Raw genomic sequence first — 15,884 nt, 5'->3', positions numbered from 1 at the left:
GGAAGGCCTTTATAAAGGAGCTGGCATAAGAACCTTAGCTTGCTACCTGGCAAGGTGTATGTACTTTGAGCGCCATAAGCCTTTTGAAACATCAGATAACCAAGGGAAGGGTGGGTATAGAATCCTGATAGTTGAAATGGCAAATTATATGGCACCCTTGTTAAGAGTTTAAGGAACTTTGCCCCTTCCTCTTCACATCTCTGTAGAAGGGTAAACTTCAAAGTCAGCTCTGCCATGTGGAAAGCTAAAGGTCAGTCCCTCACAGTTTTATTTGTACCCACTCTATGCCATCACAATGTGTCCTCCTATACAGCCACCTCTAGAGAGGAATGTCTTGTCTCCTTTCTTTCTGAGCCACCATTACTAAGTTAACATGAGTGGATCCAGCCTATAGCTCTAGGCTCTGCTCTTTCTCCTCTTATTGCTTGACTTCTAAAGACGTTAGATTAGCGGTTGAAACAGGCTAAGATTCTTCCTAAGTAAGTGTTTCCTATGCCACAAATCATAGCCATCTGGTAGGTTTATGGTGAGGGCCAAAGGACACCTGTGTCACAGGCCCCAACAGATACTGAAGGTTTGGATGCTGAGGGTACTGTCCCCACTTAGACCTCACAGGTTTGTTAAAGGATAGTGGAAATGTTTTATAAACTGGGAGGAGCTACATAAATTCACTGTGGTGCTACATAAAAAGTCAGCCTGCTTATAGATCTGTCTTTCCCTGCTTTCAAAAATGAAGGAAACCTGGAGTCTTCTTCTAGAGAGCTATCAGCCACTATTGTAAGATGTATCTGGGAGCGACTGGGTGACACAGTGGGTTAAGCATCAGATTCTTGGTTTCAGCTCAGGTCATGATCTCAGAAATGTGGGACTGAACCCTGTATCCTGCTCTATGCTCACTGCAGAGCCTGCTTAAGATCCATTCTCTCCTTCTCCTCTTCCCCCTCTGCTCACCTTCTCTTGCTCTCCCTTAAGAAAAAGAAAAAAAAAAAGGATGTATTCTGACTATTTACAGGCTGTGTTATAAAACTCTAGAACACTGGCTCCTGGTCTTCTGGAACTGTTGTATATGAAATACGTGGTTTCTTCGTCTCTGCCAAAGGCGAGGGCATATAAACAAACCGACCCCAGCACTGTGTGTCAGTGTGTCCAAACTGTGGCTGTTGGGTCAGACTCATAACACCTGGAGCACCTTACCTATAAATGGCATAAAACAATAAAGTTTGCACTTTGTGGGGGCTACGGGATGCTCAAACCTTGAAGGAATTTGTATTGAATTCTAAACGTATATGGCTGTGGGAAGGGTGGGAAAAATGGAGGGTGCTCTGTAAAGAAGCCTTATTTCACATAGGTTTGTTTTTTTTAACTTTTTGTTTTTGAGTTTTTTTTTTTTTTTTCTGGAAGAGAGATGATATAGGAAATCGTGGTTTATAAAGAGATTGGACAGCCCATGGGGACACTGGAGACCTGGCTTCCAGATTCCCTTCTCCTACTGAGTCTATGCCCCAGCTGCTTTACATTTTACTATCTCAGGTATCCTTAAGAATAAAGTTAAGGTTGTTGGATCAGATGACACCCTCTGTACCCCCATCCTCATACCCACATGGGTTGTCTGGTTATGATGCTGCGGGACTTTGACATTTACACAAGGAGAAGTGAGGCAGGGAGTGTCAGTACCTCCTGTTACTGCCAAGGTGCTACTTTGAGACTAGTCTGCCTATGACCTTGAGGAACATCTGTCTTCTACAGCAGTAATGAGATCTACTCTGGGCCCCATTTTCCTCCACCTGCAAGGTCACCATAGCCAAGACTTCCCTTTTGACACAGTCCCTTTTGACATTTCAATACTTGGGCTCATTAAAGGCAAAGTGGCTGCTTGGTTCAGTGGTGTTCCTTGTGTGGTCCCCAGACCAGCAGCATGTATATCACCTGGAATTGTTAGAAATGCAGATTCAAGGCCCTAACCTAGGCCTATTGAATCATAAGATCTGGCACCAGCCCATAAATCTGTGTTGCAACCAGCTCTCCAGGGGACTGTGATGTTTGCTAAAGTCTGAGAATCACTGATCTGGAGCATCTTTTTCTCTAAGCAAGTATGGCATAGTAGGTTGCTAATTAACACAGTTTGACAGGAATTCAACAAATGGGTTCAACTCATGCCCCCAGTTTTCATTAACCCACACGTTCTTTAGTTATTTCTTAGCCCTTTTCCCTCAGATACTAAGGCAGGACTAGGGCTGTGTGCCATCGAGTGATTTTAAAGACCCAATGCACCTAAGACCTGGGTAAGAGTCTGTCCTACTAAAACCTAATGTGGTAGCTGCTTCATATGGGAGTCCACAGGACAAGGTGTTGCCTTCTGGTTTTGATGTTATTAGCTGACTGACTGAATACAATTAGAAGAAACCTAATGCAGCATTGCCACAAATTTCTGCCAGCCCAGTACACAGAAAGCGGTCAAGTCTAAAATCTCCTGGTGGTTAAATGACTACATATCAATGAAACAGAACCATATCAGGACAAAGGCACTGAAGTGGTTGTCTGGGGCCAGAGTCAGGTGTCACTTTCACAACGAACTGGTTGTATGATTCTGAGTGACTCCCTTCACCCGAAAGGCCCTTGGTGCCCTTGCCCTCGCCTATAACACGGAAATTGAACACGATCTCTGGAGCCTCTTTCATCTCCTTTTTGTTTAATAATGGTGCCCTGCAGTCTTAAAGAGTTTAGAACTAAGAATGATGACCAGTGATCTCAGAATGGAAAGAGAGAGGGGCACCTGGGTGGCTCCATTGATTAAGCATCTGACTCTTGGTTTCAGCCCAGATCATGATCTCGGGGTAGTGAAGATCAAGCCCCACGTCTAACTCCGAGCTCAGCATGGAATCTGCTTGTGATCCTTCCTTTCTCCCCCTCCTCACTCTCTCTAAAATAAACATATAAAATCTTTTAAAAAATGTCAAGAGAGAGTTAGCAGAGGTTGAAAAGCAATGTAATAGTAATGTACTCCTTTAAGGACCTTCCTAAGCCATGGGGGGTTCAGGCTGCCTCTGTGGTTCTGCATTCTGAATTTGACCCAGGTAGGCTTGCCCCTCAGTCTAGATGCTAGAAAGATTTGTCTTATTTCATCATCTTGGAGATGTTCTCGTTCTGGAGGGGGTCACTGGCCTCTTCTGGAAGAAGACTGATCTTGAAATGCAGACCTCTGCCTATCTGATTCTGAAAGTTATAGCTTGAACCAATTAAAGTGGCTTCCCATGTTCCTCTCAACCTCACCTCGAGGAGCAGGTTTTCCCTCTTTGTTAGCTAGACCTTCCTCTTCCTATCACAGTTTCAAGGATTCTGTCCCAAAAGCAGATGTGAAGACCTACTTGTCCACTTCCTTTCCCCTGAGGTTGGGCTTCATAAAGATTTTGCTTGTTAAATGACAGCTTTCAGAGAAGAGGGTTGTCTTTTCTTCTCCTCCTTCTTTTTCCTCAGCCCTTGCATAACTATCCCGGTTTTAACCTTTTGCCAAATTCTACACTTGTCACTGTTGGAGGTTACTCCATGTGTTTGAACAGGTTAACTTCTACCTTTGAACCCCTATTGCAACAGGTTCAAAGGTTTCAGGGAGCTTGTTGGTCACTCTCAAGACGGAACACATTGGCTTCAGATGTGGCCTCATCACAGGAGCTGTGCAAGGGGCAGAGGTGTCTGGATGTGGTGCTGATCGAGTGCAGCCAGCTGTGAGGAGTGCATTTCCTGGGCCCAGGAAGGGAGTGTACTCTTGCAAGGTAAGCTGCAGCATGGCTCCCTACTCTATACATCTAGGGACAGTAAGGACAGGGACAGGTGGGAAATGCATGTCTCTCCTCGGTCTAAGGGCTCTTTTCTGACATGAAATCACAGTTGTTTAAATAGCAATCTCAGCTGACTTGTGCAGAGGCGAAACAGAAACCAGTTGGAAAAGAAGTAGAGACATCGAGGCTGTATGAATGCTGGCAGGAGGTAGATTTGGGAGAGAAAGTCATTAGTTTCACTAAATGGAACTACACTAGGGTTAAAAGTCTTAAGGGTTATAGACAGAGCCAAGCTGTGTTTCTCCATCTTCCATTCAAAAATTTGCCTGTTGGGTTGGTTACAAAGGCTATTTGCCAGCTTCTGATGACAGCGAATCCTAGTTGGAAGGGACTAGGGGAAGAGAATCCTTAGCAGACACTGTCTTGGGTGCTGGAGTCTGTGCTAGGTGTGTGGCATGTGTTACCTCGGCCACGCACCACCTTCTATGAGGCAGGTGGGATTGCTCCCATTCCACAGCTGAATGAAGTGTCTCTGGGCTGTTAAAGTGTCAGCCGGGCCCCAGGCGACCTACCCAGGAGGAGGTGCGGCTAGGATTACAGTCCTGATTGGTCTGTCACTCCAGGCTGCTGCTGCAGAATGCAGAATTCTGCTGGGTTACCGAAACCTTCCATTATTTCCTGGAATCTTGAGTGTGCCTCGTGTGCACAGAGGATTGAGTAGGAGTGCAACTCCGTAGCCTGTTTGAAAGACCGAGGCAATTCTGAACTTGAGTGTCCGATCCTGGAGGAAAATAGTAAAATGGGAGTAAAGCTCATCTGGCCCTGAGCAATTCATCCAGCTGGTAAAAGAAGCCAGCACTCGGGGTGTTTAGGGTAGCTGAGACTGGACCCCTGTTTGGTCATCCTATGCTCTCTGCTGGAGGGAGCTGCTTCTAGAAGGAAGAGCTCCCGTCACTAAGCAAAGCCAAGGGCCCCTCCAGCTGCGAGATGAGCCAGGGCAGCCCACCTCCTCTTCTCTGACTGAGTCTTTCTTCCATGTCTAAAGGGGACTCCTGAGTGAGGCCAAGGGATCAGCTCCCATTGTCTGAGATTGCAATGTAGCTCATACTGGCATTTTGTTTTGTTTTAGTTTGGAGGCTTTAGGATCTCCTCTCTGTAGAGAAGACGAATCCTAACCTAGCTCTGGTAAAGGGCCAGGTTCATATTGAACTTAACGTAAGCCTTCTTGAAAGAACTAAGGCGGGGATCCCTGGGTGGCGCAGCGGTTTGGCGCCTGCCTTCAGCCCAGGGCGCGATCCTGGAGATCCGGGATCGAATCCCACATCGGGCTCCCGGTGCATGGAGCCTGCTTCTCCCTCTGCCTGTGTCTCTGCCTCTCTCTCTCTCTCTCTCTCTCTCTCTCTCTCTGTGACTATCATAAATAAATAATAATAATAAAAAAAATATTTAAAAAAAAAAAAAAAAAGAAAGAACTAAGGCCAGAGAAAGTGTTACTTAATTCTGGGGTGTCAGGGGGAGGGGTAGGAGGGAGCAGGAGAACTCATGATTTCTGCCTCTAAGTCTAAGAATGGAAGCTCTCATGCCGTTTGTGGCCCCAGCCTTAGGGGAGTCCAGTGAGACTACTACAGGTCCTGTTATCCTCTAGACCAATCTCTGGGACCCTTCCAGACGGTCTACACATTCAGAACAATTTTTACAATAACACTAAGACGGGATTTGCCTTTTCCTGTTGCTGATTCACATGTGTCCAGTGGGGTTTCCAGAAGCTGCAAGATGCAGGATCAATCTGACAGCTAATGGCATATATGCTTGTTGTATTCCCGTGGTTTAAAACATTCCCAGTTTTATTTTTATTTATTTATTTTTAAAGATTTTATTTCTTTATTCACAAGAGACACAGAAAGAGGCACAGAGACATAGGCAGAGGGAGAAGTAGGCTCCCTGCGGGGAGCCCGATGTGGGACTCCATCCCAGGACCCCGGGATCACACCCTGAGCCAAAGGCTGACACTCAACTACTGAGCCACCCAGGCGCCCCTGTTCCCAGTTTTAATTTGGGGGAAGTGAGCGGGGGCAGCAGACTGGACTTCTAGCTTAGATTTTGAGGTACAAAAATCTAAGGGCTGTTGTGTCAGAGGAAAAGAACAGGCTCTCCATCCGTGTCCCTGTCACTCTTGACTTGCTTGTTTTGTTGGCTGTATCAGAAGTGCTTGGGGACTGAGGCAGGTGGAGAGGGAGCTTGGGTTGGAGGAGGGTGAGCCTGCCAGGTGCTCCATGATCAGGAAGGAAGAGGGGACCTGGGGCTGGACCTGTCCTGGGAGCCGAAGGGGGAGCCCTGTCCCCTTCCTGGCACTGGTTGTCTGCTGGGGCAGCCTCAAGTCAATTTGGTCTGTTTGGATTTTTTTGTCTCGGTTTCGAGGTTGTCAGACACAGGGGCAAAAGGTGAATTGTGTGCTGCAGGCTGGCTTTTGTTTGAGCCCTTAGAGGCTGGGGTTAAGGCTTTGAAAAGGAGCCAGGGCGCCTGGGCGGCTGTTCTCCTCCTGGCCAGAGCAGCTTCCACTTTCATTTGTGAAATAAAAACCAGGAAGTGAGGTCCCCGAGCACGTTTGAAAGCCCGGCCATGGCCTGACTCGGGACAGCTCAGGCAGGGGCACAAACGGGGCGCTCCGAGCCGTGGCCAGCTGCCTGCATGGATGCTCCGGAGCCAGCCTGTCCCTGGACGAACTGGGGCTAAGGGAAGGGCGACAGGGATTCTGTGCCAGGAAGAACCTGGAGCCTGGAAGCCCCATTCGCAGGAAGCGCCAAGAGATGCACCCCCCTCCCAGGGTAAGGGGAACCGTCCTGGGGGGGCACTTAGCAAGGGGTCTTGTGTGCATGGGGCAGAGGCCGACAGGGCACTGTCACCCCTGGCTCCAGGCAATCTAGAGCTTGCTGTGCCCCGAGCACGTGTAGTGCTTTCCTCTCCCTCCCAGGTCTCTAAGGGACCCCTTTAAACCTTCCTTATCAGGAGGAGCGAAAGGGAAGGAGGACCCTGGGGGTGTAAGGGGTGTGGATTGGATTTTCTTTCTCCTGCCTCTCTCGGGGGAGGTGGGCTACAGGCCAGACCTCCTCAATATTCATTGTGAGCTTTGACTCCTCTGCTGAGAGGTGATGGATCAGTGGTGGGTGGATGGTTCCTGAATGAACTTAGATCTGTTTAAGGGGGGCCACAAGTTGAATCTCAGGTGAGCTTCAAGGACCTTCAAAGAATGAGCTTTAGAAGTGATTCCATGGTTCAGGACTGTTACCTCATGTGGGGATTAATCTGTTTGGTGGTCTGAAAAGTAAAATTGAATCTGGAGCTTGTAGGAGATCGGTGTTTTCCATCAACAGCAGAGTCTTTAAAAAATAGCCAAATTTAATTTCAAAAAAGATTGATTAAGTAAAAATAAATGTTTTTAATAGAATAGTTGGTTTCACTTGACCCTGGGGCTATTGTAACACTACGGGAGTTATATTCCAGCATGGGAGTAAACTATGGGGGGGTGGGGGTCCCCTCCAATGGATACGTATTTGAGATGAACACAGAATAGTCTTGTAAGAGACATGGTAAAAATTCTGTAGGCATCACTTGTACGTTTGGCACAATCAAGAGAACAAAACACAAAGACCACAAATATTTAGAGAATAAGCAGATAATAGAGTTAAATAGGTGGTATATAGTAAGATGCAGGTGGTAAGGACTCTGGCAAAATGCAAGGTAGGTGCACCGGCCCCAGAAAAAACACATTCCATTTTTTTTAAAAAACACATTATCCAGTCCAAACAGAATGTTTTTCAGCCAGGTATTTGGCTAGGTCCTGACCTAAAACAGTCTTCTCTCCCAGGCTATATATTCTAACTCCTTGAGGGCAAAAGCACCTATCATAACATCAGGGAATCATCGAACGTTTAAGGGCTAAACGCATAGTGTAGGCCACAGACTTTATAGTGAGGCTCAAGGTCAGAGAATGAATGGAGGAGAAAAGGCAGATGAAGCCAAGTTAAGCACCGGCTCATAAGAGCTACTCTTAACGTTTCATTAAGATAAACTTATGATGTGGATGATTTCACCATTTTATGGCTGAGGAGGTTCAGAGAAGTGAATTAATCTTCCAAAGTCAAACAGAGTTCGAAGCTGTAGTCCAAGTGCTACTGAAAACCATGCTGCAACTACTCCTATGCAGAGTTAGCCTTTCTTCAGATTTCCTAGAAAAATCACATTTTTAAAAAGATTTTTTTAAATTTATTTATTTATTTATTTATTTATTTATTTATTTATTTATTTATTTATTTATTTATTTATTTGACGGAGGGAGGGAGAGAGAGAGAGAGAAGCCAAGGAGCAGCAGAGGGAGAGGGAGAAGCAGGCTCCCCACCAAGCAGGGAGCCCGATGTGGGGCTCGATCTCAGGACCCTGGAATCATGACTCTGACTCACCAGAGGCAAACTTTCCTCAATTCCAGATGAGGCTAGAGGCGCCCAGGTGGCTCAGTCGGTTGAGTGCCAGACTCTTGCTTTCAGCTCAGGTTGTGATCCCAGGGTCCTGGGATGGAGCCCCACATCCGGCTTCCGGCTCAGTGGGGAATCTGCTTCTCCCTCTCCTCCTTCCTCTGCCCCTCCCCCTGGTCATGCTCTCTCACTTTCTCTCATAAATAATTAAATAAATCTGAAAAAAAAATTCCAAATGAGTCTGGTTAATTTTTATTTGAGAGAGAGAGAGAGAGAGAGAGAGAGAGAGAGAAGAGTCTAGTCTCGAGCCTTGACAAAAGAACTAGAAATTGGGAGAAACCTCTTTTGAAAATCTTCCCACTTCAAATCCATAGAGAAAGCAAGCCGACTGGTGGTGTCAGGGATTGGGAGAAGCATGCACAGGGTTTCCTTTGGAGGTAATAAAAGAGTTTTGAAACTAGATAGAAGTGATGTTGCACAACATTATGAACATATTAAATGCCATTGAATTGTTCACTTTGAAGGATTAATGTTTTATGAATTGCACTTGGGGGAAAAAGAACCCTTCACCTGGAGGCAGGTGACTTCCCCAACCAGGATTTGGCAGCTGTTTAGAAACCAGGAATGAGGTTTCTGTCTCTCTCATATTCCTGGCCAGCAGACGCACCAACCCTCATTTGGGGTTGTTTTCAGGCATTGCAGCACCCCACAAAGGTGACTTATCCCCAGCAGCCCTGAGTCAACCATCATTGCTCTTGCCACATCTGCTGTAAATGCATGCAGGTCTTTTTCTCCCCTATGCAACCATGCATCTGAGCCAAAAAAAAAAAAAAAAAAGGACTCTCTCACTTGCTCTTCCCCTGAAAACCTAAGGCCTGATATTTCCTAGGCTCTCAATCCATGTTCTGTGAATGAACACACGAGTTTTGGAGTTTGGAAGGTCAGGCAGCTGCTGCATGGCTGTGGCCAGGTCAAGGTTTCAACCGTCTTTGGGGGAGCAGGTCACAGATCTGCATCTCCGTGGGTCAATCTATTTTATGAGGTTGTGAGTACCTGCAGGCAGGATGCAGGGGTAGGGAAGGGTCGGAGGAGATAGCTGCATCAGAATTCAGAGGTGCTCGATGCCCTCTCCAATGAGAAATCCTCTGTTTCCACAGAAATGAGAAGTTGTGAAGACCTTTGCTTGTAAGTTGGAGGGCAGTTAGAGTATAAAGGTCTCGATCCCCTCCTCTCTTTCAGGAAGCCTCAGGATGGAACATCTGATACTTGATAAGGAGTCAGAGACTGAGGGAGGTGGGGGCGGGAAAGGGAGCCGGTCCTCCTGAGGACTTCCCACGTACCAAGCATTGCACTGGAGGGGACCGCGTAGGGTGTCCCTTTCAAGTAGGGACTCTTACCTGTCCCTTCCCGTGTGCAGTTGAAGGAAACAGATGCTCAGTGATGTTATGGGACTATCCCTGGGTCACCCAGGTGGTAGAACTCTTCCTCTGACACCCGAATGGGCAATGGCCTTGAATGTCTGCTGGTAGAAATGAGACTGTTGGCAATAAAACGTATTGTTTGCACTTTGAATCTGTGACTCCTGACCACTGGCGGACCAGGGAGTACGAGGGCTGACTCTGCAGGAGCCCTGGCAGGAAGGTCTCTTTCACAACAGTTTACATCACTGCTTTTATCCTGCCTGGGTGACAGGGGCCTAGCACTTTGTCCACACTATCTTTTTACAGGCTCTCTTATCAAGTCCAGCGGACTTCTGGTACCGATTCTCCTGACCCCACTTCTTTCAGAATCCATTCGGTCAGCAACAAGCTCGGGAAGCCTTTGGGGGTGTTAACTGAGACAAAGTTTTCCACAGGGTAGGGCCGCTGGGCTGTGGTTTGTTGGAGGCATCCTGGTAGACCAAGGTTGACTGTGTCAATCTGAGATCCAGTGGGATTTGTCACTGCCTGCCACCAGCCCATGGGTGGCTCAACCATCCTATGCTAACTTCATGGACTGAGTTCAGAGGCTTTTGGTATTTGATTTTGAGGACTTTTTTGTGAAATACCACTCAGCTCAACTGGGCAAGACCTGGCACCCCAAGACTCTCCAGTGTTTGTGAACTGATATAACTTCTATCATCTAGTATCTCCACCAGGCCCAGATACTGTCTCCTTCAGCCTTCTTTTTTTTTTTTTTTTTTAAGATTTTATTTATTCATGAGACACACACACACACGGGGGCGGGGTGTGCAGAGACACAGGCAGAGGGAGAAGCAGACTCCATGCGGGGAGCCCGACATGGGACTTCATCCCGGGTCTCCAGGATCAGGCCCTGGGCTGAAGGTGGCACCAAACCGCTGAGCCACCTAGGCTGCTCCTGCACCAGCTCCTTCAACCTTCTTAAAGGCTTCTTCTTCCCCACACCCTTTCAACTAAAGATGGATTCTCTACTTCCAACAGAAACATCCGTTCAACCATTTCCCTTTCCCAAATAGGATGTGTTCCTCTGCACATGGCAGAGTGCTGGGCACCCAGTTGATCCAAGACCTTTGTTTGCCTTACTGAAATATATAAATTTATAAACAAATTTAAAGCACAGAGAATAATCTATCTCTTGCCACACACACACTTCTCCTGTCCACCAGATGCTCCAGAGGCTGGGCTATACGCCATGGTACGTTTGTGTACTGCCTGGGGAATTGTTTTTAGGTCCTGGTAGACTATGAAGCCTACGGGAGCTTTCCCCATGCTGAACACGCTGCTTGGCACATAGTATACTCAAATGCTTGCGGCATCAGTGACCCTCGAGCTCATTCAGGTCGAATTGCTTAGCGTTGCCCATGCCATGGCATGGAGCCCCTGGCTGTGGCATTTCTGAGAAGAGGTGGGCCCCCTTCTGCTGCCTCTCTCTAGTTAACTTAAGCCACTGGTGAGTCAAAGGGATAAGTGGCTCCCTGGCACCCAGTGGATTCCCACTGTACCTCAGGCACCGTGCCCAATGCAGTAGAATCTGAAGGCTGAGACCACCTCTGCCTGGGAGCCCTCACAGCTGGGGTATCCACTGAGTCATAGGCAGCTTACCAAACCCAAGGCTGAACTAGTTCTGCTCCAGTCCATACAACTCTCCTGAGCTCTGGTCCCTGGAGCTTTCCCTGTGTGATTCAGCAGCAAAGACCTTACCAATGGATATGCATCAGAAACCTCATGATTTATTTATGTGCTTGCTTGCAGGCCAGGAAACCTGTTTCAAGCCTCTCCCTCCCCTCACCCTGCCAGCTGCCCTACAAAGTGGAGTTGTTGGATATAGCCTAGCAGTTGGGCTGGGAAGGGCAAGATGTGTGACCTTAATATCCCTTTCCTGTTTTAATTATTGAAGTGCTCGCAGAATCTCTCCATGGTGTGGAAATGACTGCTCAGTCACCCTCTGGGTTTGAATAGGGATCCCCTTTGGTGATGCTGACTCCCCTCTCTGTCCTGTATGACCTTGAGGAGATAAGAACACCTCTTCCCATCTGCCTGGGCACATCCCATGGTGTGTGCACCTTGGAGCACCCTGGGTGCCAGGCCCCAGATGGAGAGAGCCCCTGCTTGCTGGAGAAGCCCATTGTGGGCAGTGACCTGAGCACCTGGGTGCCTGTGACTGGCTAGAAAGTCATCTGCAGACTCATAGGTCAGGATGTCATGCCAACCTCTCTTCTCAGCTTCTTGCAGTGACTGTTGACAGATGCCCTGCGACTCAAACTTTACCTTTGGCCTAGCTTTTCATGTGCTAAAGAAATGAATGAAAAACATTTCTACCCTGGAGCAGCTGTCCAAACCAGCTTGCTCTGCAGTTGAGAGGATTGCACATGACGTGAGTGCTCGAAAAGGCCATGTGTGTTGAATGTGGCTTTGGTGGCGAGAAGGCTGCACTTGCAGAAACCGAGCTGAGGCTGTATTCTCAGGCATGTTCACATGAAATGCCGCCAACCAAGGTGGTGGAAGTTTGTGAGTCGGCTGTCTCGGTCAGAGGTAGGGTAACTTAGAGTTGTTGGTTTTATGTTCATTTTTTTAAAGCATGCATATTTCAGATTAAACAGTATCTACTCTCAAGTCATTTTCTCAATAAGACCTACTTGCAAACTTATACCCCCTGCTGTCCACAATCGTCTTTCCTGGTTCTATTTTTTTAATTCCATATACTATATAATCTAGCTATTGTTCAGACTTGTTATCAAACTCACCAATAAAATACAAACCCACAAGGGGAGGGTTTTTACTGCTAGATCCCCAGCTCCTGGAATGATGCCAATATATAGTTAAGCCCTTAAATATCTTCAGCTCAATGACCGAATACTCAAAACTTTCTGGAAAATCCATTTAGGACTTCTCCTCTTCCATCTGTCTTTTCCTGTGAGGAATATACTTCTAGAAACACAAACATGTACACATTTGTCCAAGTGGTTCTATTTTTTCTTTCTACATGGCAATTTATCATGGAGCTCTTTCCACATCAGTACACACAGATCTGCTCTATTGTTTTTAATACCTGCCAAGAGTACCATTGTGTAGACATGTTATAATTTATTTGGCTACTCCACCAAGGGGATCTTTCTTGGTCTCTGGCATTATAAACAATCCTATAGATGTAATGATGATGAACATGATAACTAATGCCTTAGCCTATCCAACAGGCACTACTACAAGTATTTTACAGGCATATTAACTCCTTTAATTCTGGGATAGATATTATCATTGTTTTTTTGCAGATGAGAAACCACAGAGAGGTTTTCTAACCCAGGTCAGACAGAAGATGATCACGTAGGGTATGAGCCCAAGTAATCTGACTCAGAGCCCACATCCCAAACCAGTACCTTACACAGCCATTTGTGATATATTTCACTGAACTGATGTTTTTCTCCAGGAGAAGTTAATAGTAGGGTCATTATGTCAAAGGGCACAGATTTTAAATTGTGGTAGAAGGAAAAAGGCATATCTTGAAGGAGGCCTCACCAAATTTATGTTTCTCTGGTTAAGAGTGCACTTTACACTCTTTCATCATTGCTAATCTTATGGATGAGGAGATGACGTTTCCTTTAAATTTGCATTTTTTAAACTACAAGCAAAGATGAATGTCTTTCTGCAACCATAAATAATCTGTTTTGCTGTGAATGTTCTGGTCATGACATTTGCTTTTTGTTTTGTTTTGTGTTGTGTTTTGTTTTTCATTGACTTCGAAGCATTCCTTTTGAGGAAATGAGCTCTTTAGACAGGCAAAGTACTTGATACATGTCCCAGTTTATCTTTGTCTCTGGTACCTTTCCTGCAGGGCAAATGTTTTTAAAAATTTTATGTGTTCAAACTTGCCAATGTTTTCATTTATCACTTCTAGATTTTGTGTCTTTCTTGAGTCTTCCTTGTGCCATGATTATAAAAAGAATCCCTAAAAAAAAAAAAAATAAAAAATAAAAAATAAAAAGAATCCCTCATACTTTTTATCTCCAAATACTCATGGTTGTCATTGTTCCATATTTCAGTCTTTGACCCACCGTTTAACTATTTTTGTTGTGGGAGTAAGATAGTAATTGACTTCATGTCTTTTCTCTGAATGGCTAGCCAGCTGTCTCTATACTCTTTTTTTTAAAGATTTTATTTATTTATTCATGTGAGACAGAGAGAGAGGCAGAGACATAGGCAGAGGGAGAAGCAGACTCCTCATGAGGAGCCTGATGCGGGACTCCATCCCAGAACCCTGGGATCACAACTTCAGCCAAAGGCAGATGCTCAACCACTGAGCCACCCAGACGTCCCTCTATACTCTTATTTAAATGAAAAAAATCTATCTTTATTTGAAATGCAATTTAGTATATAATAATACATCCACTAGGAGTTTCAAGATGATTTTGTAACATAGTTTTGTCCAATAGAAAACTACCCTAGCATTATGGAAGCAAATTTGGTAATGTTTAACTGTCCTCCCTCCGCAATTCCTGTTATTTTTCAAAAATTTTCTGACTCTTTTTAATAAGCTTTATTTTTCTGGGTGAGCTTTAGAATTGGCTTTTTAATTCCCATTGGTCTTTATTAGAGTCGCATTAAATGTATAGACACACTTAGGAATATGGAGTCCTCTTGACTGCTTTGAGTATGTATTTGGAATTTTCAAACCTTCTTATGTCCCTAAGATCTAAACTTTTTAAACAAAGTGTTTACACATTTTTTTCTTAATATGCAATTTTGAATGACATTTTCCCCATTATTTTTGAATTAGTTATTTAAATGAAGTTAAGGAAAGCTATTGATTTTCTGGCTACTGATTTAGTAACTGGCCACTTTACTGAATTATTTCATGGCTTCTACATTGCATGTTAAGGAAAAGGTTATATTCATAAAACTGTCAGTTCATAATGTTCTTTTAACCTTTTACCATTACTTTGCAATTTTTCTAGAACTATTGACTATGTGGTTAAGAATAGAGATGGAGGTTTCCTAAGTTGAGGGTGGCAGGAATCTAGGGGGGCTGGGCTGGTGACTTAAAACCCAATCAAGAAGGCAAAACCTTCATACACAGCCTTCTAAATCACACACAAGCCCCTCTGGAGTCATTATGAGTTGTGAAGCCTTGGGACCTAGTCTCTAGGAGAAAGCAAGTCATTCAGTACAGAAGAGTGTGTTAACAAATTGGATAAGAACTTGGTGACTGTGGTCTCTCTTTTAATGAGCTCTCTATCACCACAGAATGAGTCCATACATGTAAGGGAACAGGGAAACCAATTAAATTTAAATTAGTATATCACTTTTTAGAAAGTAGATTGTTCCTCCCAAAAGTTCATAATTGAAATTTATATCTCATTATTGCACAGAAAATAGTTCTCCTGGCCTAAAAGCAAAGATAATTTGTCTTATTGTTCTTTGAATTCCAGAAACCTAGGGTAACCACAATTATTTATTTCTAGGCTGGGTTTCCTGCTCACTTACTACTGTAGATGACTTCATTTGATAAGATTCATCCTATAGATTCTTTCAAACACAGAGGAGTATACTCATTCTGAGTAGTCTTTGATTTGTGTTAGAAACACATCCTCTTCACTCCCTACCATCCCTAATCCAATACTGTGCCAAAGTAGAAGTTTGATTTAGAAGTACCCATCTCAAGATTGGTCAGAGTGATTTTTGATGATTTAAGATTTGGGAGCTTGGGGGTGGGAAATTTTACTAAGGGAAATATGGGTTAACAGAGTATTTGAAACAGACAATTCTGTACCAGAAAACTGGTCATTTATTCAACAACTACTGATGGTAAGCTATGTGCCTGACCTGGTAGAGGCATTAGAGACACAGTGGTGAACAAAACAAAAATCTCTGTTCTAATTAGAATATCAGTTCAGTGGGGGCCATGGATGATAAGGGACCAGGACTATTTCAGAAAGTGAACAGCGTCATAGAAAAGAGAACACAAGTTTCTGTGATAGTGATTGGAGTGGAAAGGGTGATATTTAAATAGGATAATCAGAGAGAGTGAGTTTTTGAGGAAGTGACATTTGAGTTGAGGCCCAGGTTATAAGCAAGGCACAACCATTTCAAATCTGGGGAATAGTCTTTTAGGAAGGGGAAGAACATATACAGAAGCTCTAAGGGAATTGACTTATGGTTGGAGAGCTGAATACATGTAGAAAAAT

At 44.9% G+C, this 15,884-nt stretch overlaps 1 protein-coding gene across 2 annotated transcripts in view; it reads left to right on the top strand.

Annotated features, from left to right (window-relative positions):
* The first annotated feature begins 3,609 nt into the window (after positions 1–3,609).
* Positions 3,610–15,884, top strand: part of ACSL5 (acyl-CoA synthetase long chain family member 5) — a 41,736-nt gene continuing 29,461 nt past the window's right edge. The window contains exon 1 of one of the 2 annotated variants that reach the window (XM_041742451.1): positions 3,610–3,770. Coding sequence is in view for 1 of the 2 variants with exons in the window: in XM_041742447.1 (XP_041598381.1) it covers positions 6,469–6,601 (133 nt within the window). In the remaining variant the exon portion in view is untranslated. Of the gene's footprint in view, positions 3,771–6,359; positions 6,602–15,884 lie in introns of those variants that run through there. The other variant, XM_041742447.1, reaches the window with a different exon arrangement.

This window comes from Vulpes lagopus, chromosome 2 (assembly GCF_018345385.1).
Source record: "Vulpes lagopus strain Blue_001 chromosome 2, ASM1834538v1, whole genome shotgun sequence".
Classification (NCBI taxonomy): Eukaryota; Metazoa; Chordata; class Mammalia; order Carnivora; family Canidae; genus Vulpes; species Vulpes lagopus.
Note: the sequence above shows the minus strand (reverse complement) of the source record. Positions and strands in the feature narration are given on the sequence as shown.